This window comes from Micropterus salmoides, unplaced genomic scaffold, assembly GCF_014851395.1.
Source record: "Micropterus salmoides isolate LMB-PRFRI ecotype aquatic unplaced genomic scaffold, ASM1485139v1 Ms_hic_scaffold_17, whole genome shotgun sequence".
Lineage (NCBI taxonomy): Eukaryota > Metazoa > Chordata > Actinopteri > Centrarchiformes > Centrarchidae > Micropterus > Micropterus salmoides.
Window position 1 is genome coordinate 3,965,351 of NW_024040817.1, and position 23,182 is coordinate 3,988,532.

Below are 23,182 nucleotides of genomic sequence, written 5' to 3' on the forward strand. Positions count from 1 at the left end.
TTACCTTCTCTCAAATAAATTCTGCCAAGTACAACACGTGGCGTTTGCTCGTGTTTAAACAGCACTGAAAATGTTATACTTTAATTATTTTTTTTTTTACACATCTTTGATATCCTGAAACTAACATATTACTGTACCTTGGTTGAGTAAGTAAGAGACCATACTGAAATGTCTCAATCTGAGTTAATCGTAAATTAGTTTATGAAATGTGCTATGAGATGATTTGGAACCAGGGGCGAGTTCAGAAAAAACATAGCAAGACATTCTGAAATTGAACTTGCCCCAGGTGAGATCAAAAAGTTCCCAGGAAGTCTTGTAATTTAAGTTTATCCCCCATCTGTGATCAGTTTGGCTAAATACAGCGAGTTGGGTGGTGGAGCAACGAAAGCTAGATCATGTCAAGAAAACTGCATGTTTCCCATTCGCTCTGAGAGTGCGCGTTGTCATGATGGAGGACCTAAATGCCAGTGCGTCACAGTTTAGGGGTCTCATTTATAAACGGTGCGTACGTACAAAACAGGGTTGTTTTTTGTTGTTTTCATTTCATTTTGGGGATACAATCAATTGTCTGCGTCACTGTCAATGGTCTTCCAAATTACCAAACAAACTCCATATTGCCCACTCCTACTACATTAAAATAAAGCATATGTGTGTAAATACTGTTATATAAATTCTAAGAATGTGGGGAAACTAAGCCCTTGTCCATGTATTATTATCATTATTATATGACTTTATTGTCCACCTTAGTGGAAATGTGTCTTCGACTTCTCCGAACAGATATGCAACAGTAACACCACAGTTAAAGTTACAACAAAAAAACAAACAAAACACAGAGTTACGAGTACAACACTGTACCACCATCAACATACAACAACAGAAAATGGAAAGCAGCACAGGAGATGGAAATAAAGTAAGTTACGACCTACAAGAAACACATTTAAAAATGCTTTCAGTTTAAATTCAGTGCCTGTATGGCATGGGGAATAAAAGATCTCTTACAGATGTTCCAGCTCGCCCTTGGGACCCTGAATCTACGGCCAGATGGGAGCAACTCATACTCTGAGTTTAGTGGGTGTAGGGTGTCTGCTGATATCTGTCTGGCCTTCCTGAGTACCGCCCTATCAAATACACCCCAAGCTGCCTTTGTGACTTGCCAATCACCTTCCCTGCAATGTTAACAATTTTGGAAAGCTTGTTTTTGTCTTTCACATTCAGGTTGCCATCCCAAGCTGTTATATTAAACTGTAAAATGCTTTCTTTCCGGGCCCATATATGCCATCTCAAGAATGTGCTGACTGACCCTAAAGCTTCTCAGCTTTCTAATTAAAAACAATCGCTGGTTAGCTCTCTTAAAAATACTCTCTGAGTTTAAATTAAAACTTAAAGTGCGATCAATGATTGTACCCAAGTACTTAAAATTTTCCACTACTTCCACAGGCCGGCTGTTAAGTAACATTGGTGCTGTCATGTCATTTATATAAATTGAAAACAGCAGAGGTGACAACACACAGCCTTGTGGTGCTCAAGTATTTATAACAAGCTCATCTGAGTTCATTAAGACTCTGTGAGGGAGGTCGGTAAAAAAACTTCTAATCCAGTGAATGAGGCCACCATTCACATTCATCCTACAAAGTTGATTTTGGTTGTTGCAGGTGTTTAGCTATTTGATTCACAAAACATATATACTTGCTTAGTGTTTGGGCCCCTATGTACAGCTTCAGATAGCTTAAAAAAGGTGTCCTTTTTCACAAATCTGCATTATATCTAATGATTGTACTTGTATTTTAATGTTTTGTGAAAAAACTAAACTGAACTGAGCTTGGCATCCTGCAGCGACAAATACTAAAACTAACTGACTGAAACTAAACTAAAACTGAACATTTTCAAAAACTAAAAACTAAACTAAACTAGCAAACCCACGTTAAAAACTAATTAAAACGAAAACTGAAATTGAAAACAAAAAGTCAAAATGAAATAAAAATAAAAATTAATGAAAATTCCAAAACTATAATAATCTTACAGTGGCAGGTGACAATTTAAAATTTAAATATATAATGGAAAATAATGCAGTAATCAGCAGCTGGTTGTTTTAGCTTAAGTTACTTTTTTGGACAATGCACATTTGTTTCTTCTATATTTCAGTTGCACTGCATGTTTTCTTACTGAGAATCGTTTCTTTTGTTATTTAACATTTCTTGTTGCTGTTTTTCAGAACATTTTTATCAAAAGCTTTCAAAAAGTGATGGAGAGCCCAGCGTCAACAGTGTCAATATTTTTGGCCCGCCCCTTCCAGTGATTGGTCGGTTCACGAAAATTGACACTGACGAGCTACATTTTGCACAGGACTGTTTGAAAGGCACCCGAGCTTCTCTTTTCCCTACTCTCTCTCTCTTTCCGCCAACAGAGCTTAGCAGGCAGAAAGAACGGGAACAGGTGAGCGTCACGTAGCGCCCAAAGAATCTGATATGGAGAGGGACTTGAAGAGGACCGGTAGCTTGAGAGAAGTCATGGTACGCCAAAGAGTAAAATGGCGAGCTGCTGTGTACCGGTGCATTCCGGCCTACTTCAAGCACTAAACCTAGACATATTTTCAACTGCAAATCATCAAAATAATTGCTAAGTAAATGCCTTTATGGAGGAAAGCCATCTTTATCATTTTCCAAATTACTAAACAATTAAACTAACAGTGTAAATGAAACTGAAAATATTATACATGCTATTTTTAGTTGAAAACAGAAATGTGTTTTGAGCACGGTTTTGGGGGTAAATGTCAAAATAATAAAACTAAATAAAACTACAAACTATTTTCTAAATTGTATAAGTGATGGATTAATTAGGCAAAGTTAACTTACCGAGGACTCGGAGGATTATATCTCCGGTTTGTGTACCCTCTGATGATAATATGCTGATGCTATATTCGCCGCCGTCAGCTGCCTTCAGGGATGTCAGGGTCAAGTATCCGTTGGTCGTGTTGATCGACGCTCTTCCCTGGAACCGTGTGCCCACTTTCAACCCTGACCGACTCAAGGTAGCAGCATTAAATTGAGCCCCGTTGTTGAAATTCCAGGTTATGTAATCATAATTTGCTTTGTCAACCAGGGTGGTTAACGTGACATTTCTTCCCACAATTGCGTCCACCGGACCCGATGGCAGTACGGACTGCCCCGCACAGCATCCTGGGGGTGAGAGACAAGTCAGGTGAAGTGGTTAGACCTGTGGTGCATTTAGTAGCCTATGTATTAATCTGGTAAAATAAGTACAATAGGTGGAAGTTTGTGTTTGGTTTGGTTTGCTCTGGTTCTTAGAAAATGTGTCATTCAGCATTATGACCATGAATCCAAACAGCTTGTTTCAGCGCAAAGGTTTTCTCTAAGGGATGGTTCAGGACTCACCTGAGCCAGCCCTAACTATAAGCTTTATCAAAGAGGAAAGTCTTAAGCCTACTCTTAAATGTGGAGATGGTGTCTGCCTCCTGAACCCAAACTGGAACCTGGTTCCACAGGAGAGGAGCTTGATAGCTGAACGCTCTGGCTCCTAGTCTACTTTTGGAGACTCTAGGAACCACAAGTAACCCTGCATTCTGGGAGCGCAGTGCTCTGGTGGGGTAGTAAGGTACTATGTAGTATTTCTTTTCATATTTATGCTGATGACACACAAATATACTTGCCCGTCAGATCCACAGACCCTGGAATGCTGAGTTCACTTAACAACTGCCTTTGTGAAGTTAAAAAATGGATGTCAAATAATTTCCTCCAGCTGAACTCAGACAAAATAGAAATCCTGGTCATCGGGTCTCAGCAGATGGCAAATCAAATACTGCCATCTGCTGGTTCCCTAGTAAATCACATTAAGCCTGTGGCAAAGAACCTTGGTGTTTGGTTTGATAGTAATTTAAATTTCGAGCAGCACACCACAAAGCTTGTTCAATCATGTTTTTATCAACTTAGAAATATAGCTAAAATTCGATCTATGTTAACTTTTAAAGACACCAAGACCATTTTACACGCCTTCATCTCATTACACCTGGATTATTGCAACAGTCTTTTCATCTGTTTAACCCAAAAATCTATTGATCGACTACAGACTGTCCAGAACTCAGCTGCCAGGCTTTTAACCAGAACAAAGAAATATGACCACATTACTCCTATTTTAGCTTCATTAAACTAGCTCCCAGTATGTTTTAGAATTGACTTTAAAATTCTATTGATCACTTTTAAAGCTCTTCATGGCCTCTCGCCTTGTTATATTTCTGACCTTTTAGTCCCATACACACCAGCACGTACCTTGAGATCCTCGGGCAGAGGTCTGTTGTCTGTTCCAGAGTCTCGACTGAAAACTAAAGGGGACAGAGCGTTTGCTGTCAGGGCCCCGAGGCTCTGGAACAGCCTGCCCGAGGAAATCAGGTCGGCTGAGTCAGTGAACTCTTTTAAGTCCCTTCTTAAAACATACTTTTATAGGAGAGCCTTTCCCGATCTTATTTGACTTTATTTTATCCCTTTTATTTTATTCTATTTTACTAATTTTATATTTATCTTAAATGTGTATTTTAGTCTTTTCAATGTTTTCTTGCTTTTATCTTGTATTGTTTTTGTATTATGGTCTTTACACTTGTTAAAGCACTTTGTAACTTGTTTTTGAAAAGTGCTCTACAAATAAAGATTATTATTATTATTATTATTATTATTATTATTAAATGATCTTTGTTGGGAGTTGCACATGCTCAGTCCTAGTTAAGAACTACTAGCCAATCAGAAGCAGAGAAGGGCGGGTCAGCGAGAAGCAGGTAAACAGTTTGGGTTCAGCTGTACATGTTGCTTACCAGCTTGGCAACATGGACTGGAGCAAGAGTTTCAGAGTGGTGAGTTATTAATCTGTAACAAAAGTATCTTTCATCCATAAAGTTTTAACTGAGCTCTGTCTCTACATCACAGGAACAACTTTATGTCCACTGACTGCCTGGAGGGGAGCTAGTGTTTGGAAGGGAGAGGAGAGCTGTTTGCTGCAGCTCACTGTTTTTCCACCGCTGTTTTTGAGGGCGTGTTGGATATTAGTAGCTAAATTCATGTATATCTAAGTTCTTTTCAGACTTTAAACTCAGCTAACGGATGAAATTATCATCACTGTAAAAATCCGAGATAACATAAGATAGCATTAAAGAATTCCAGAAGAGAGTGTCAGTAGTTTTTAATAATATCCTGTGTGCATATTTAGTTTTCTGTTTAAAATTGCTGCAGTGAACAGTCAGGTGCACAGAGTGCAAGGAGACGCCATGGTGTTTTGGCAAAGTGTGAGGTACTCTGAATGATTGCTGACATTCGTGCATAATGCCGAATGGCTGCGCTCTGGCACTGCCAAGGATAACGCCAATGGAAGGATTACAGAGTGTCCATGAGGGACCATGATGATGACTGGCTAATTCTTCGACTTAGATTCCCTAGAGTCGTGTTCTTGGATCTGTGTGCTAAACTGGGTCCAGCATTAGACAGACCAACCTGGTGGAAGCGTGCCATCCCAGTACAAATACTACAAGTAGGCTATAACACTGTTTCTGGCAGTCGGCTGTTAGCAGCAGGAGCAGACTATCAGACTGTGTCTGATGGGATGAACAATATTTAGTGTTTACCTTTACACCTAAAGCCTTTGTTTAGAATAATATATCTTTTCTTTTGTTTATGAACAAACAAACAATATGTGCTTTATAACTTCCATCTCACAAGCACCTCAGAAAAAACTCTTTCCCCCCTCTTTTTTGACATCCACTTTATGTCAGACCATGTTTTCTTTATTTCAGCTATTACGAGTCTCTGAGCCGGCTGCATTAACTGCCATTGTGACACTCTGCCACTCCATTGTTGTGCGTTTGTTGCTGATCCAAAAGTTCAAATCATCGAATAAAATATTTCTCCTCTCCTCCTCCTGTTATTTGGACCATAGGAGGTGACACTGGCGTATTTATGGTCATTTGCATAATACTTTATGGGAGGAGCCAAGGCATGGTATGTGCATGTGCGCTCAATTTCACATTGATTGGGATGTATGAAGGAAAGGTGCGCAGGACCTGGCGTACGCCTGGTTTTTATACATGTGGATTTTTCTGTGCTTACTACTTTTCAAATTCTGTATATATACGGCATCTTTCAATGTGAAAGCTGCGCAGTCTTTTATACATGAGGCCCCATGAGAGGGAGAGAGAGAAGCCATCGCTAGCTGCTAAGCTAAAGTCGCTAACAGCTAAGCTAAAGTACAGTAGCATAAGCTCCCAAAACTCTTGTAAACAACTATGAAATTTAACAAGAGTCGCTAAAAGATGGAAAGAATAGTGAGTGCTTAGGCACAACTACTGTAAGAATAAGTGTTTCGCATATAGTTAGCCGCTGTAATGACAAATCTAACACATTAACTGGTATTTAGTTAAAGCAGCAAAACACGCTACCAACACACAAGCACCGGAAACAGAAATAAGTCAATAAGCTTACCGCAGCACGTGAGCTGACAGGACTGAAACATGGAGAGCACAGCTACGCTCACAATTCTGAGTTGTCTCACATCTTTCTTATCAATTTACAAAAAGTAAATTTACTCATCATATTACAACAGGGTTGTAAAACTAAATGTAGTTATACACTCCAGTGTGTATAATACACAACACTCCAATTATGGCATGCATCTGACATCTAAAAAACATGATTTCAACATGTATACAGTGATGCTCAAAAGTTAGTGAACTCTTTAGAATTTTCTATATTTCTGCACAAATGTGACCTTAAACATTCTCAGATTTTCACACAAGTCACACAGAATAGAGGAGACAAAAATACTTTAGCCTATTTGTGGTAAAAGTTGGAAAAGGTTACAAAACCATCTTTTGGACCCCACCAATCCATTGACAGAATCTTTACAAACCAAACAATCAATCGATTCATTGAGAAAATAATCGTCAGATTAATCCAGAATGAAAGTAGTTGCTGTCCAACGTTGTTCAAAATGAGCTCGAGCTCAACAACTACAGCAGCAACATCCTGCTTTAATGCACGAGGAATAATAATCTGATGAAAGAATATTTAATAACACAACAAGCAGACGGACGTTTTCCTCATTATACTCACACACTTTTAATGAAGTAACATTTTCACTGCAGGACTCTTACTTGTTCTAACTCATCGGGGTAGTAGTACTTTTACCCAATTATTAAGTATCTGAATACTTCCTCCACCACGGACTGTACCTGTACACTGCTTGGTGGTTTCAGGGGAAGCTGAGGTAGGCGTGGAGCTGGTGGCTGGATCTGTGAACAATGAAAACACAAAAAAGCCAATCAGACATCGAATCAATACTGACATCAATAAATCCTAACAAGAGACATGACAATCTGCTCTGGATGGATTCAGATACGGTTGAGAATTGAGATTTTTGTTTCTGTTGTGGACAGCATAAAGTTTTCACCAAAGCAAAAGAGCTCAACAATAGAGTGCCTGATGGCCCTTTCAGATAGGAAGCAATTTGCGCTGTGCTGGCTGCAGCGTTCAGCGCAAAACCGCTTGCTTCATCGGGGTAGTAGTACTTTTACCCAATTATTAAGTATCCGAATACATCCTCCATCAGCGACTGTACCTATATACTGCTTGGTGGTTTCAGGAGAAGCTGAGGTCAGTGTGGAGCTGGTGGCTGGAGCTGTAACATCAGAATACGGTCTAGACCTGCTCTTTTATGAACAGCGCTGTAAGATAACTGTTGTTGTGATTTGGCGCTATATAAATAAAATTGAACTGAATTGAATTAAAGACCTTACATAACATGTTGATTCCACTTTCCGACTTAAGAGAACATGAACCCACACCGAAGTCGGAAGAACAACTTCACAACTCTGGAAATGGGACTATCCAAGGAGCATGTGAATGCACCGTGAACTGCTATTTGCAATTTGCAATCCTCACCACTAGATGTCACTAAAACCTACACACTGAACCTACATTAAAGCAACATGATGTGTAACGTAACAGACTTTGAGAAGAGACTTTTATTTTGAAGTTGATTGATGATGTACTTAGAAGCAATAAGCTATCATCCCTGAATATTGCGTCATTATTAGCATCATTATTTCAACTACAATAATGTAATATTTATCTGTGCTACTTTGTGTTTATTTCAGTTTTACCTTCTCTCAAATAAATTCTGCCAAGTACAACACGTGGCGTTTGCTCGTGTTTAAACAGCACTGAAAATGTTATACTTTAATTATTTTTTTTTTTACACATCTTTGATATCCTGAAACTAACATATTACTGTACCTTGGTTGAGTAAGTAAGAGACCATACTGAAATGTCTCAATCTGAGTTAATCGTAAATTAGTTTATGAAATGTGCTATGAGATGATTTGGAACCAGGGGCGAGTTCAGAAAAAACATAGCAAGACATTCTGAAATTGAACTTGCCCCAGGTGAGATCAAAAAGTTCCCAGGAAGTCTTGTAATTTAAGTTTATCCCCCATCTGTGATCAGTTTGGCTAAATACAGCGAGTTGGGTGGTGGAGCAACGAAAGCTAGATCATGTCAAGAAAACTGCATGTTTCCCATTCGCTCTGAGAGTGCGCGTTGTCATGATGGAGGACCTAAATGCCAGTGCGTCACAGTTTAGGGGTCTCATTTATAAACGGTGCGTACGTACAAAACAGGGTTGTTTTTTGTTGTTTTCATTTCATTTTGGGGATACAATCAATTGTCTGCGTCACTGTCAATGGTCTTCCAAATTACCAAACAAACTCCATATTGCCCACTCCTACTACATTAAAATAAAGCATATGTGTGTAAATACTGTTATATAAATTCTAAGAATGTGGGGAAACTAAGCCCTTGTCCATGTATTATTATCATTATTATATGACTTTATTGTCCACCTTAGTGGAAATGTGTCTTCGACTTCTCCGAACAGATATGCAACAGTAACACCACAGTTAAAGTTACAACAAAAAAACAAACAAAACACAGAGTTACGAGTACAACACTGTACCACCATCAACATACAACAACAGAAAATGGAAAGCAGCACAGGAGATGGAAATAAAGTAAGTTACGACCTACAAGAAACACATTTAAAAATGCTTTCAGTTTAAATTCAGTGCCTGTATGGCATGGGGAATAAAAGATCTCTTACAGATGTTCCAGCTCGCCCTTGGGACCCTGAATCTACGGCCAGATGGGAGCAACTCATACTCTGAGTTTAGTGGGTGTAGGGTGTCTGCTGATATCTGTCTGGCCTTCCTGAGTACCGCCCTATCAAATACACCCCCAAGCTGCCTTTGTGACTTGCCAATCACCTTCCCTGCAATGTTAACAATTTTGGAAAGCTTGTTTTTGTCTTTCACATTCAGGTTGCCATCCCAAGCTGTTATATTAAACTGTAAAATGCTTTCTTTCCGGGCCCATATATGCCATCTCAAGAATGTGCTGACTGACCCTAAAGCTTCTCAGCTTTCTAATTAAAAACAATCGCTGGTTAGCTCTCTTAAAAATACTCTCTGAGTTTAAATTAAAACTTAAAGTGCGATCAATGATTGTACCCAAGTACTTAAAATTTTCCACTACTTCCACAGGCCGGCTGTTAAGTAACATTGGTGCTGTCATGTCATTTATATAAATTGAAAACAGCAGAGGTGACAACACACAGCCTTGTGGTGCTCAAGTATTTATAACAAGCTCATCTGAGTTCATTAAGACTCTGTGAGGGAGGTCGGTAAAAAAACTTCTAATCCAGTGAATGAGGCCACCATTCACATTCATCCTACAAAGTTGATTTTGGTTGTTGCAGGTGTTTAGCTATTTGATTCACAAAACATATATACTTGCTTAGTGTTTGGGCCCCTATGTACAGCTTCAGATAGCTTAAAAAAGGTGTCCTTTTTCACAAATCTGCATTATATCTAATGATTGTACTTGTATTTTAATGTTTTGTGAAAAAACTAAACTGAACTGAGCTTGGCATCCTGCAGCGACAAATACTAAAACTAACTGACTGAAACTAAACTAAAACTGAACATTTTCAAAAACTAAAAACTAAACTAAACTAGCAAACCCACGTTAAAAACTAATTAAAACGAAAACTGAAATTGAAAACAAAAAGTCAAAATGAAATAAAAATAAAAATTAATGAAAATTCCAAAACTATAATAATCTTACAGTGGCAGGTGACAATTTAAAATTTAAATATATAATGGAAAATAATGCAGTAATCAGCAGCTGGTTGTTTTAGCTTAAGTTACTTTTTTGGACAATGCACATTTGTTTCTTCTATATTTCAGTTGCACTGCATGTTTTCTTACTGAGAATCGTTTCTTTTGTTATTTAACATTTCTTGTTGCTGTTTTTCAGAACATTTTTATCAAAAGCTTTCAAAAAGTGATGGAGAGCCCAGCGTCAACAGTGTCAATATTTTTGGCCCGCCCCTTCCAGTGATTGGTCGGTTCACGAAAATTGACACTGACGAGCTACATTTTGCACAGGACTGTTTGAAAGGCACCCGAGCTTCTCTTTTCCCTACTCTCTCTCTCTTTCCGCCAACAGAGCTTAGCAGGCAGAAAGAACGGGAACAGGTGAGCGTCACGTAGCGCCCAAAGAATCTGATATGGAGAGGGACTTGAAGAGGACCGGTAGCTTGAGAGAAGTCATGGTACGCCAAAGAGTAAAATGGCGAGCTGCTGTGTACCGGTGCATTCCGGCCTACTTCAAGCACTAAACCTAGACATATTTTCAACTGCAAATCATCAAAATAATTGCTAAGTAAATGCCTTTATGGAGGAAAGCCATCTTTATCATTTTCCAAATTACTAAACAATTAAACTAACAGTGTAAATGAAACTGAAAATATTATACATGCTATTTTTAGTTGAAAACAGAAATGTGTTTTGAGCACGGTTTTGGGGGTAAATGTCAAAATAATAAAACTAAATAAAACTACAAACTATTTTCTAAATTGTATAAGTGATGGATTAATTAGGCAAAGTTAACTTACCGAGGACTCGGAGGATTATATCTCCGGTTTGTGTACCCTCTGATGATAATATGCTGATGCTATATTCGCCGCCGTCAGCTGCCTTCAGGGATGTCAGGGTCAAGTATCCGTTGGTCGTGTTGATCGACGCTCTTCCCTGGAACCGTGTGCCCACTTTCAACCCTGACAGACTCAAGGTAGCAACATTAAATTGAGCCCCGTTGTTGAAATTCCAGGTTATGTAATCATAATTTGCTTTGTCAACCAGGGTGGTTAACGTGACATTTCTTCCCACAATTGCGTCCACCGGACCCGATGGCAGTACGGACTGCCCCGCACAGCATCCTGGGGGTGAGAGACAAGTCAGGTGAAGTGGTTAGACCTGTGGTGCATTTAGTAGCCTATGTATTAATCTGGTAAAATAAGTACAATAGGTGGAAGTTTGTGTTTGGTTTGGTTTGCTCTGGTTCTTAGAAAATGTGTCATTCAGCATTATGACCATGAATCCAAACAGGCAACACAACAGAAAGCTACAGGTTCCTGTTTTCTAGAAATAAACCCGTAAATAAAAACATCTCAAATCAATCTAATCTCTAAAGAAATTACACAGAAATATTTATCTCTTCTTACCGATAAAAGCGAGCAGAAAGAGAAGCAACGTAAAGGCTAACGGATCCATCCCAGACGGTTCAAGTCTTTCCTGCAGAGACAGAGAAAGCAGAACTGCAGCTGGAGGAACTCAGATCTCACTCTCTCTCTCTCTCTCTCTCTCACTCTCTCACACTCACACTCACACTCAGACTCACACACACACACACACACACACACACAATGCTATTTCCTGTATTTAAATACACAGTCCAGCAAATAGCAGATTAGGATGAATTTGGTTCAAAAAAGGAAACACTAAAGTCATGAGTCAGCCACATAGGCTGTGACAAAAACACCACTAATATTTTGTATTGCATTTGTCCCTGTTTGTGTGCAGATTAAACTTTTTGTGGTTTTCTGGGAGTTACGTAACGTTAAGTGAGTGAGCAGTAGATCTGGTCCTGTTCCCTGCTGGCTGGATCGAGGCTCTGGTAAGTCTTTACCTGTGAAGATTGCAGTCCTGTTCTCATGGATGACAGATAACTGAAAATAACACGTATTGCACATATGCACTATGTTGCCAAAAGTTTTGGCCACCTCTCCAGATCATTGAATTTATGTGTTCCAGTCACTTCCATGGCCACAGCTGTATAAAATCAAGCACCTAGGCTGCTTCTACAAACATGTGTGAAAGAATGGCTCTCAGGAGCTCAGTGAATTCAAACGTGGTACCGTGATAGGTTGCCACCTGTGCCATAACTCCATTTGTGAAATTTCTTCAATGCCAAATATTCCACAGTCAAGCGATTAGGAGCAACAGAAACTCAGCAATGTCACAGAGCGGGGTCACTGCGTGCTGAGGCGCACAGTGCGCAGAAGTCGCCAACTTTCTGCAGAGTCAATAGCTATAGACCTACAAACGTCGTGTGGCCTTCGGATTAGCTCAAGTACAGTGTGTAGAAAGCTTCATGGAATGATTTTGCCTGGCCGAGCAGCTGCATCCAAGCCTTACATCTCCAGTGCAATGCAAAGTGTCGGATGCAGCGGTATAAAGCACGACGCCATTGGACACTAGAGCGGTGGAGATGTGTTCTCTGGGGGGACGAATCACACTTCTCTGTCTGGCAATCTGATGGACGAGTCTGGGTTTGGCGGTTGCCAGGAGGTCGGTACTTGCTGACTGCAGTGTAAAGTTGGGTGGAGGGGGGATTATGGTGTGGAGTTGTTTTTCAGGGGTTGGCTTGGCCCCTTAGTTCCAGTGAAAGGAACTGTTAATACTTCAGCCTACCAAGACAGTGTGGACAGTTTTATCCCTTTGTGGAAACACTGAGGATGACCCCCGACATGACTGCGCACCAGTGCACAAAGCGAGGTCCATAAAGACATAGATGAGTGAGTTTGGTGTGGAGAACTTGACTGGCCTGCACAGGGTACTGACCCCAACCCGATACAGCACCTTTGGGATGAATTAGAGTGGAGACTGCGAGCCAGGCCTTCTAGTCCAACATCTGTGCCTGACCTCACAAATGTGCTTCTAGAAGTACGGTCACAAATTCCCATAAACACACTCCTAAACCTTGTGGACAGCCTTCCCAGAAGAGCTGAGGCTGTTATAGCTGCAAAAGGTGGGCCAACTCCATATTAAACCCTACGGATTGAAACCAAATGGGATGTCATTAACCTTCATGTGCATGTAAAGGCAGGCGACCCAAAACCTTTGTAAATGTAATGTAAATGCTCCGTACTTGTATAGCGCCTTTCTAGTCTTTTTCGACCACTCAAAGCGCTTTTACACTACATCTGCATTCACCAGTCACACACATTCATACACTGAGCCTAAGTGCTCAAACAGAAACTAACATTCACACTCACTCATACACTGGCGGAACAGCCGCCAGGGGCAATTCGGGGTTCAGTATCTTGCCCAAGGACACTTCGACACGCAACCAGGGGGAGCCAGGGATTGAACCGCCGACCTTCCAGTTAACGGCCAACCCGCTCTTTGAAGATCTGAAGTTTATGTTTTTCATTCATTTGAAGAGCAGCAGCAGCAGAAAACCAGCCAACAGCAGGACAATCAGAATGACACAAACAGCCAGAGGCAGAGACAGCTGAGAGACAGAGAGGAAAGGTGGATAAGAAGGCTGAGAGACAGAGAGGAAAGGTGGGTAAGAGGGTGAGAGACAGAGAGGAAAGGTGGGTAAGAAGGCTGAGAGACAGAGAGGAAAGGTGGATAAGAAGGCTGAGAGACAGAGAGGAAAGGTGGGTAAGAAGGCTGAGAGACAGAAAGGAAAGGTGGGTAAGAAGGCTGAGAGACAGAGAGGAAAGGTGGGTAAGAAGGCTGAGAGACAGAGAGGAAAGGTGGGTAAGAGGGTGAGAGACAGAGAGGAAAGGTGGGTAAGAAGGCTGAGAGACAGAGAGGAAAGGTGGATAAGAAGGCTGAGAGACAGAGAGGAAAGGTGGGTAAGAAGGCTGAGAGACAGAGAGGAAAGGTGGATAAGAAGGCTGAGAGACAGAAAGGAAAGGTGGGTAAGAAGGCTGAGAGACAGAAAGGAAAGGTGGGTAAGAAGGCTGAGAGACAGAGAGGAAAGGTGGGTAAGAAGGCTGAGAGACAGAGAGGAAAGGTGGGTAAGAAGGCTGAGAGACAGAGAGGAAAGGTGGGTAAGAAGGCTGAGAGACAGAGAGGAAAGGTGGGTAAGAAGGCTGAGAGACAGAGAGGAAAGGTGGATAAGAAGGCTGAGAGACAGAGAGGAAAGGTGGGTAAGAAGGCTGAGAGACAGAGAGGAAAGGTGGGTAAGAAGGCTGAGAGACAGAGAGGAAAGGTGGGTAAGAAGGCTGAGAGACAGAGAGGAAAGGTGGGTAAGACGGCTGAGAGACAGAGAGGAAAGGTGGGTAAGAAGGCTGAGAGACAGAGAGGAAAGGTGGGTAAGAAGGCTGAGAGACAGAGAGGAAAGGTGGATAAGAAGGCTGAGAGACAGAGAGGAAAGGTGGGTAAGAAGGCTGAGAGACAGAGAGGAAAGGTGGGTAAGACGGCTGAGAGACAGAGAGGAAAGGTGGGTAAGACGGCTGAGAGACAGAGAGGAAAGGTGGGTAAGACGGCTGAGAGACAGAGAGGAAAGGTGGGTAAGAAGGCTGAGAGACAGAGAGGAAAGGTGGGTAAGACGGCTGAGAGACAGAGAGGAAAGGTGGGTAAGAAGGCTGAGAGACAGAGAGGAAAGGTGGGTAAGACGGCTGAGAGACAGAGAGGAAAGGTGGGTAAGACGGCTGAGAGACAGAGAGGAAAGGTGGGTAAGACGGCTGAGAGACAGAGAGGAAAGGTGGGTAAGACGGCTGAGAGACAGAGAGGAAAGGTGGGTAAGACGGCTGAGAGACAGAGAGGAAAGGTGGGTAAGACGGCTGAGAGACAGAGAGGAAAGGTGGGTAAGAAGGCTGAGAGACAGAGAGGAAAGGTGGGTAAGAAGGCTGAGAGACAGAGAGGAAAGGTGGGTAAGAAGGCTGAGAGACAGAGAGGAAAGGTGGGTAAGACGGCTGAGAGACAGAGAGGAAAGGTGGGTAAGAAGGCTGAGAGACAGAGAGGAAAGGTGGGTAAGACGGCTGAGAGACAGAGAGGAAAGGTGGGTAAGACGGCTGAGAGACAGAGAGGAAAGGTGGGTAAGACGGCTGAGAGACAGAGAGGAAAGGTGGGTAAGAGGGTGAGAGACAGAGAGGAAAGGTGGGTAAGAAGGCTGAGAGACAGAGAGGAAAGGTGGGTAAGACGGCTGAGAGACAGAGAGGAAAGGTGGGTAAGAAGGCTGAGAGACAGAGAGGAAAGGTGGGTAAGACGGCTGAGAGACAGAGAGGAAAGGTGGGTAGGAAGGTTGAGAGACAGAGAGGAAAGGTGGGTAAGAAGGCTGAGAGACAGAGAGGAAAGGTGGGTAAGACGGCTGAGAGACAGAGAGGAAAGGTGGGTAAGAAGGCTGAGAGACAGAGAGGAAAGGTGGGTAAGACAGCTGAGAGACAGAGAGGAAAGGTGGGTAGGAAGGCTGAGAGACAGAGAGGAAAGGTGGGTAAGAAGGCTGAGAGACAGAGAGGAAAGGTGGGTAAGACGGCTGAGAGACAGAGAGGAAAGGTGGGTAAGAAGGCTGAGAGACAGAGAGGAAAGGTGGGTAAGACAGCTGAGAGACAGAGAGGAAAGGTGGGTAGGAAGGCTGAGAGACAGAGAGGAAAGGTGGGTAAGAAGGCTGAGAGACAGAGAGGAAAGGTGGGTAAGAAGGCTGAGAGACAGAAAGGAAAGGTGGGTAAGAAGGTTGAGAGACAGAGAGGAAAGGCGGGTAAGAAGGCTGAGAGACAGAGAGGAAAGGTGGGTAAGAAGGCTGAGAGACAGAGAGGAAAGGTGGGTAAGAAGGCTGAGAGACAGAAAGGAAAGGTGGGTAAGAAGGTTGAGAGACAGAGAGGAAAGGTGGGTAAGAAGGCTGAGAGACAGAGGAAAGGTGGGTAAGAAGGCTGAGAGACAGAGAGGAAAGGTGGGTAAGAAGGCTGAGAGACAGAGAGGAAAGGTGGGTAAGAAGGCTGAGAGACAGAGAGGAAAGGTGGGTAAGAAGGCTGAGAGACAGAGAGGAAAGGTGGGTAAGAAGGCTGAGAGACAGAGAGGAAAGGTGGGTAAGAAAGCTGAGAGACAGAGAGGAAAGGTGGGTAAGACGGCTGAGAGACAGAGAGGAAAGGTGGGTAAGACGGCTGAGAGACAGAGGAAAGGTGGGTAAGAAGGCTGAGAGACAGAGAGGAAAGGTGGGTAGGAAGGTTGAGAGACAGAGAGGAAAGGTGGGTAAGACGGCTGAGAGACAGAGAGGAAAGGTGGGTAAGACGGCTGAGAGACAGAGGAAAGGTGGGTAAGAAGGCTGAGAGACAGAGAGGTGTGTTCAGGGTCTAAACAGAAGATAACTTATTGTACCGTAAGTGTCACGGTGGGTTATGCAGAAAAACAGGGACTGGACCCAAACGCAGACAGAACAGGCAGATAAGGTTAACTTCAAATATTTGTTGTCTAAAAATGTGCGGACATGCAGATACAGGCAGGTACATAGGCTTGCTGGCAAAAAAACAGGCAGCTGGTAGACAGAGAGATATAGCCAACTGGGACCGTGATTGGTTATTGTGTTAAATTGTGGCAACACAGATATTCAGTGGTAATGCGAATTCCAGGATATTAAATGTTAATATTTGTCCTTAAATTGCTTATAAAATTATCTTTCAACACCCCCTTCCCTTTCATTCAGTTCTCCTGCAGGATGTCTCTTGTTTTTCTGTGATTGACTCTGTATTGAGTGTTCTGTCAGATTGATTATTAGTTATTTGTGATGCTTTAACTGTGAGCTCCCCTCTCATGCCTCTAGGCTTTATCTAGTTTCCTTGTTTTCTTTGGTTATTGATTTCTCAGTGCGTTTGTGCTTGTGGGTACCAGATGGACCCAATTGGGTATGGACCACATCTTCCTTCCCCCTTACCCCACTAGCGATAGCCTTAGATAGTGAAGCCTATATGAAACAGAATGTTAGCTACGTACCATAACTCCAGATTCTATGGGTAAAGGCGAAGCCTTCTAAGCTGTTTAAGTGTCTGGGCCACTTGACCGACTTATGTTCCAACTGCATCACTCACTCCGTAAGTCTCTATTATCTGTGTGACAGCCCTCTGGCTCTGCTGTGCCCTGTGGGGTTTTCTCTTTCCATTGGCTGCTGTTTGTGTCTTGTGACTTCTCCGGACAGTAGACGGGTGGACCAGCGTCCCACTGTTTTCTGCGTCTCTGAGCTGATGGCACTGCTGGACATCTTCCAGTTGTGAAATGACTGCCTGGGAGGAACGTTGCTGATGCAGAAAAACTACCTTGTGTCTTGTTGTTGTGCTCAGTCTTGCCAAGACATTTGTTATATCTATAGCATCTTCGCCTTGTTAGCTAAGTTTGTTTGTTCCTCACCCATTTTTATTTCTCTTATGTTTTATGTTTCAGTTAATGATTGTGTTTCAACCTACATATTGAATTGGTGAAAAGCATCTGTTTGGTATAATTGTTTAACCATACACCTGATGATATGCCTACAAAATCCTTGACTTTGAGCAAGTATACCTAGATCATTTTGTAAAGAAAAGGAAAAGGGTAGTCACGAGTGTGCATCTTTACTGATCTCACAATTCAATTCAATTACGATTATCCAGTCTTCGATTGAATATCTCGATGCATCCCCTCTAGGGGTGGGAATTTCTAGGCACCTCATTACGATTATGAGGCTACGATGTGATTGTAAAACGAATTGGATAGAGATGTATTTTTCTCACTTTTAGCCCTTTAAAGCAAAGTATTTCTAACAATCGAAACAAGTAGGTAGTAATAAAATGCAGCTATTTAATGTTACTTCATATAAATGTAGCTAACATCGCATAGCATTGTTACATTATGACAGCATTATTACTGACCTCTGCTGCTATTTTCATTTCTGGTGCTGCTGTTATTAGTATAGAGTCAGATGAGGGTTGAACTACACACTTTACAATGCTCCAGCCAAATCACGTTATTATATCTGTTCCTTTTTTTGTCTCGTCTAGTGTAGTCACATGTTTGTGTCTTGTCCTGTAAGCTGATTATTGTGATCTTGTATTGAGCACCATGGGCCCTGAAAAACAGCATTGTGTTCATTTGTGTACTCGATATGTGGATGAATAACAACAAACCAACTTTACAGCAGCCAAATAACGCCCTGCCTGTCTGTGCCGATCGGGGAGAACCACCCATCTCCGTTGCATCTAAAAATCAATTATTTTCCACACCGCTAGTGGTCACACCAAATATTGATTTGATTGAGATTCGGGACCATAATTAATAAAACATCATGCTGCGTTGGTGAATTTAAAATTTAGATCTGTTACATCTTACTCTTATTTCAGGGCTGCCCACAGTGACTTTGTTTCTTTGTTGTATCAGTGTCTGCAGGTGACGGTGATGGTGCAGTTGGTGCTGCTGGATGAGGTGCTGTTGTCGTTGTTCGTCTTGTTGTAGTTGTAGTTGTTGATGTTGTTGCTGGTGGAGCCTTGTTACCTTCAGTGAGAGATGGAGGAGATACAGTACACTGCTTAGTACAGGCCACAAAAACTACACTTTACCACAAATGTTGTGAAAGATTAGATGATAGACTGGTATCTTGTAAGTAGAAAAAAAGGCTGCAACCTGTGGTTTTATTTAGCAGAAGTGTTCTCACGACAGCTGAGTTGCGAGTTTCATCTGAAGCAAGCATAACACTTTGGGTATACTGCAGATTACATTCATATTTACTTTCATTAAGCCTTGTGTGAAGTCAATCTGTTTTTCCAGAAGAGGCATTAACAGTACAGTTGTTGGTGGTGCCTGGTCACATTCATTCTAGAAAAGAAAAAATGTATATCAGAGGACAAAACATGCATCTTGTGATACAGAACGTCTCAAAATAATCAAACAAGTTTGAAAATAGTAGGCGGCCATGTCCACTTTTTGTGGTGAGTCGTCGAGCACCAGAGTTCTCTCAACTGTGGATGTTACTTTCTATTTTGTAGAAACTGTCTTGTGTTTGAAGTCAGCATTAAAGCTGCTCTCTAGTCTGTTCTGTATGTTATAAAAATATTAGCAGCATGAACTGAGCTGTTTTTCTTTTATTTAGCTAATTAAAATGTCTCCTTTAATTAAGTACAATCTGATTGTGAGTTTTATGATTAAAGTTTAATACAGTAAAGTAAAGTAAAAAAAAAAATGTGCCAATAAATTTCTGCTGAAAACTTAAACATTTAGCTCAGAAACTCCACAGCATGTTCATTATTACGTGAAGTATTTTCCAGCGTCTGAGACAGTAACTCTGACAATGTAAAGTGACTTATCTGGCAATGAACTGTTTCGTCTGCCTGGGTCATTGTGTCTTATCACCTTTAGCTCTAAGTATGTTGACTTTGTTTCCATTAATCTCTCTAAGCCACGTCACTTTACCCTCAACAGGGTGAGGACGCTGCAGAGAGGCCAGGCTCTTCTCAAATACTTTGATATATTGCTGCAAAAGAAACAGAATTTTTCATAACTGTCAAATGTAGTCATTGCATATTGAATAAAACTTTATCAATCAGTGTTTTTACATTATAAGTCAGCTATACCATACACCACTGAGACAGGTTCAAGCCCAGAATGTACCAAGACCTCACAATAAAGTGCAGACTACATGTTCTTCATGAATTACTAAAATATTTTTAATGCCTTCAATCAAGGACACTTGATGAGTTTACTGATACGCTGATTATATTGAATCCCAGTTTAGCAGAAGAAAATGTAACCAATGAGCACAGTTGGAGGAAGTATGCAGATTCTTTACTTCAGTAAAAGTACCAAACTGAAAAAATACTCGTAAAAAATGCATTGAAAAGTATGTAAGTGTTAATAGTACTTTCTGTATTGGTAGCGTTCTCCTGTCCTTCGGGCCTGTGGGGTAATAAGCGGCTACAAGTTCTTCTTCAATAATCTTCTTTAATTGACAGCAAGATGCATGACAGTACACACACATGTTGTAGCACATTTTCACACTTCTCTGTCTCCCCCTGGAAACATGTAGGTGGGAAACAAAATACTCTGCTCTGAATTTACAAATGATAAGGAAACAATTACTGTGTGTACTAATAAACTTAATTTTCAAATAATAATATATTACTCCTACAGTAATATAAATCCTACCACCTTATACTGCACAGTTTCATATAACTAAGGTTACAAAAGTGTCATGATCCATTGCTGTGACATTCTGTTACATCTTACTCTCATTTCAGGGCTGCCCACAGTGACTTTGTTTCTTTGTTGTATCAGTGTCTGCAGGTGACGGTGATGGTGCAGTTGGTGCTGCTGGATGAGGTGCTGTTGTCGTTGTTCGTCTTGTTGTAGTTGTAGTTGTTGATGTTGTTGCTGGTGGAGCCTTGTTACCTTCAGTGAGAGATGGAGGAGATACAGTATACTGCTTAGTACAGGCCACAAAAACTACACTTTACCACAAATGTTGTGAAAGATTAGATGATAGACTGGTATCTTGTAAGTAGAAAAACAGGCTGCAACCTGTGGTTTTATTTAGCAGAAGTGTTCTCACGGCAGCTGAGTTGCGAGTTTCATCTGAAGCAAGCATAACACTTTGGGTATACTGCAGATTACATTCATATTTACTTTCATTAAGCCTTGTGTGAAGTCAATCTGTTTTTCCAGAAGAGGCATTAACAGTACAGTTGTTGGTGGTGCCTGGTCACATTCAATCTAGAAAAGAAAAAATGTATATCAGAGGACAAAACATGCATCTTGTGATACAGAACGTCTCAAAATAATCAAACAACTTTGAAAATAGTAGGCGGCCATGTCCACTTTTTGTGGTGAGTCGTCGAGCACCAGAGTTCTCTCAACTGTGGATGTTACTTTCTATTTTGTAGAAACTGTCTTGTGTTTGAAGTCAGCATTAAACCTGCTTTCTAGCCTGTTCTGTATGTTATGAAAATATTTTCAGTATGTTTCTGCAGTTATACCTCTCAGAGCACTATTTTCTTTTCAGGAATTAAATGGTCTCAAAAAATAATTTCCTGTCTGATACCTGTGCACAAGAATAAACATTCAGGAAGGAAGAACAGTTTATACATCAGAAGTAGCAGCAGCAAAGCATTCAAAAGATTTATTTATTTAAAGATATTACTTCAGTTTGAGCATGATGTTAAAATTTCTTGTTACAGTATTATTCCTGCACTGAGATGTGATCAGGCAGCAGAGATAACTTTCCAGTTTTGTAGATAAATCATGTAGTAATGAATTTTATTTCATGTTAAGTGAAAAATTACTAACCTAAAAAAATACACAGAAAAGTACAACAAAAAAGCTACAGTAACAGGAAGTAAAGGTGACAAATGAATTCTGTTCTGCCAATCTAGTGTGGCATTAAATTAATTAATTACAATCTGATTATGTGTTTTATGATTAAAGTTATATTTGTTATTTAAAATTTGTTCTTAAAAGGGGCCATATGTGTTTTCTTAATGAAGTGAAAGTCTTTTTTATTGCCTGTGTGTGAACAGATTGTAACCTCACATAAAAACGATCCACTTGCCGTGTTTTTCTGATACCTCTGACGGCCAGAATGTGGACTCGATCTCGTTTGCTGAGGTGTTGTTGCTGAGTGTACGGTACCGATTCAGCAGAGACATATTTTGCTGCAATTATTTCACATTTGGGCATTTCTCCCAGTTAATAGGGGAGTTTCTGTGTGTCTGATATAAATTTGAATTCTGGGTATATTTGGGAAATGTTTGCAAAGTTCTCTTAATGTTTTATATTCAGGGCATGAGGTTAGAAAGTGCAGCTCTGTCTCTACCAGTCAGTGCTGTGAGTCTTTCCTCTTGTGGTAACCAGCTCAGTCTGGATGTTGTCAACATTTGTCTTAGTTTAGGACATTTTATTGTACTCAGGTCATTTGCCAGAGCGAATTCTCTTTTTAGGGTCAGATAACATTGGAATTTACTGTGTGTTTTGGTCGTTTCTTTCCAGTATTCAATATATTTTATATATTTTATTTATTTTGGTGTTGCTGTCCTGAGGCTGTTGGGGACTTGTTACTGCAGAGAGCCTCAGGACCAGCTGGCTGACTCTTCCCTGGTTTTAGCACCTGGTATGTTGGGGCTTTTTGATGGTGTTGGGCCTCACAGTCTGGTAGAACAAAGAATGGGCCTTCTGCCATCCTACAGGCCTGTTGATTTCCCTAAAGCCTGGATTGGAATTATTTCAAACAAAGGACTGTAAAACAGGTGCCAAAGCCCGTTTCACACATAGTTGTAAAATAGTGAGTCAGACACAAAAGCTGAACCACTATTGGCAGTGCTTGTAATCTAATCCTCAGGTATAAGTAGGACTGAGCACAGCCAATCTTTCCACAAGAGAGAAACTCCGCCGGATTTCCTAAAAGGACTGACGCATCTACTCGCTACCAAAGCGACACATTAGAGGCTTTAGTATGTCTGGGCAGCAGACAATTCTATTACTTTGTTATTGTAACTTGTACAAGCTTCATGTGGTGAATTTCTGTTAATAAACTCCAAGTGATATTTAAAGACCGCCGTGTCTTGTTTTATTGCTTGTGCGGCTCTACGCATCTTTGCATTGACTTTGCATGTAAACTCACCGCCCCGAACGCTCGCTTCACTTTTGGTCTGAAAGCACCATGTCTCTCCCCCTCCTTTGTCTCTCACTCTCACACACATACATGCTTGCTGGTTTGTTGTATGCTTTTGTACGTTTTCATTTTATTTGCTTTATTTCATTTTGCTTAGAACATTATTAGTGATTTACTTGCTAAAGTTATTGATCTACGCTTGAGTTAAATAAATCCTTTTATAATTTTAAGAAGTCGTTGCCTGTGATTATTTGTGTATAATGTTGCAGTAAGAGTTGGTTGCTAACTTTGAATACTAATAGTTTTATTAATATTTCTAGAATATCTTTGATATTCAGCTAATAACCAAACCTGACCATGTGATGAAAACCCCAACACTGGTATGTCTGGGGGTTAACTGATTTTAAGTGATTGTAAAATTTAATTGATCTTTTCTG

At 41.0% G+C, this 23,182-nt stretch overlaps 1 protein-coding gene across 3 annotated transcripts in view; it reads right to left on the reverse strand.

The window, feature by feature from the left end:
• Positions 1–23,182, reverse strand: part of LOC119907221 — a 35,727-nt gene that overhangs the window by 11,498 nt on the left and 1,047 nt on the right. The window contains exons 2-10 of one of the 3 annotated variants that reach the window (XM_038724931.1): positions 20,765–20,851; positions 20,369–20,530; positions 19,496–19,616; positions 18,875–18,961; positions 18,479–18,640; positions 11,614–11,683; positions 11,005–11,328; positions 7,226–7,285; positions 2,853–3,176 (exon numbers count right to left, since the gene is read on the reverse strand). In XM_038724931.1, coding sequence (XP_038580859.1) covers positions 2,853–3,176; positions 7,226–7,285; positions 11,005–11,328; positions 11,614–11,683; positions 18,479–18,640; positions 18,875–18,961; positions 19,496–19,528 — 1,060 coding nt within the window. In that variant the 5' untranslated portion in view covers positions 19,529–19,616; positions 20,369–20,530; positions 20,765–20,851. Of the gene's footprint in view, positions 1–2,852; positions 3,177–7,225; positions 7,286–11,004; positions 11,329–11,613; positions 11,684–18,478; positions 18,641–18,769; positions 18,962–19,495; positions 19,617–20,368; positions 20,531–20,659; positions 20,852–23,182 lie in introns of those variants that run through there. The other 2 variants (XM_038724932.1, XM_038724933.1) reach the window with 2 other exon arrangements.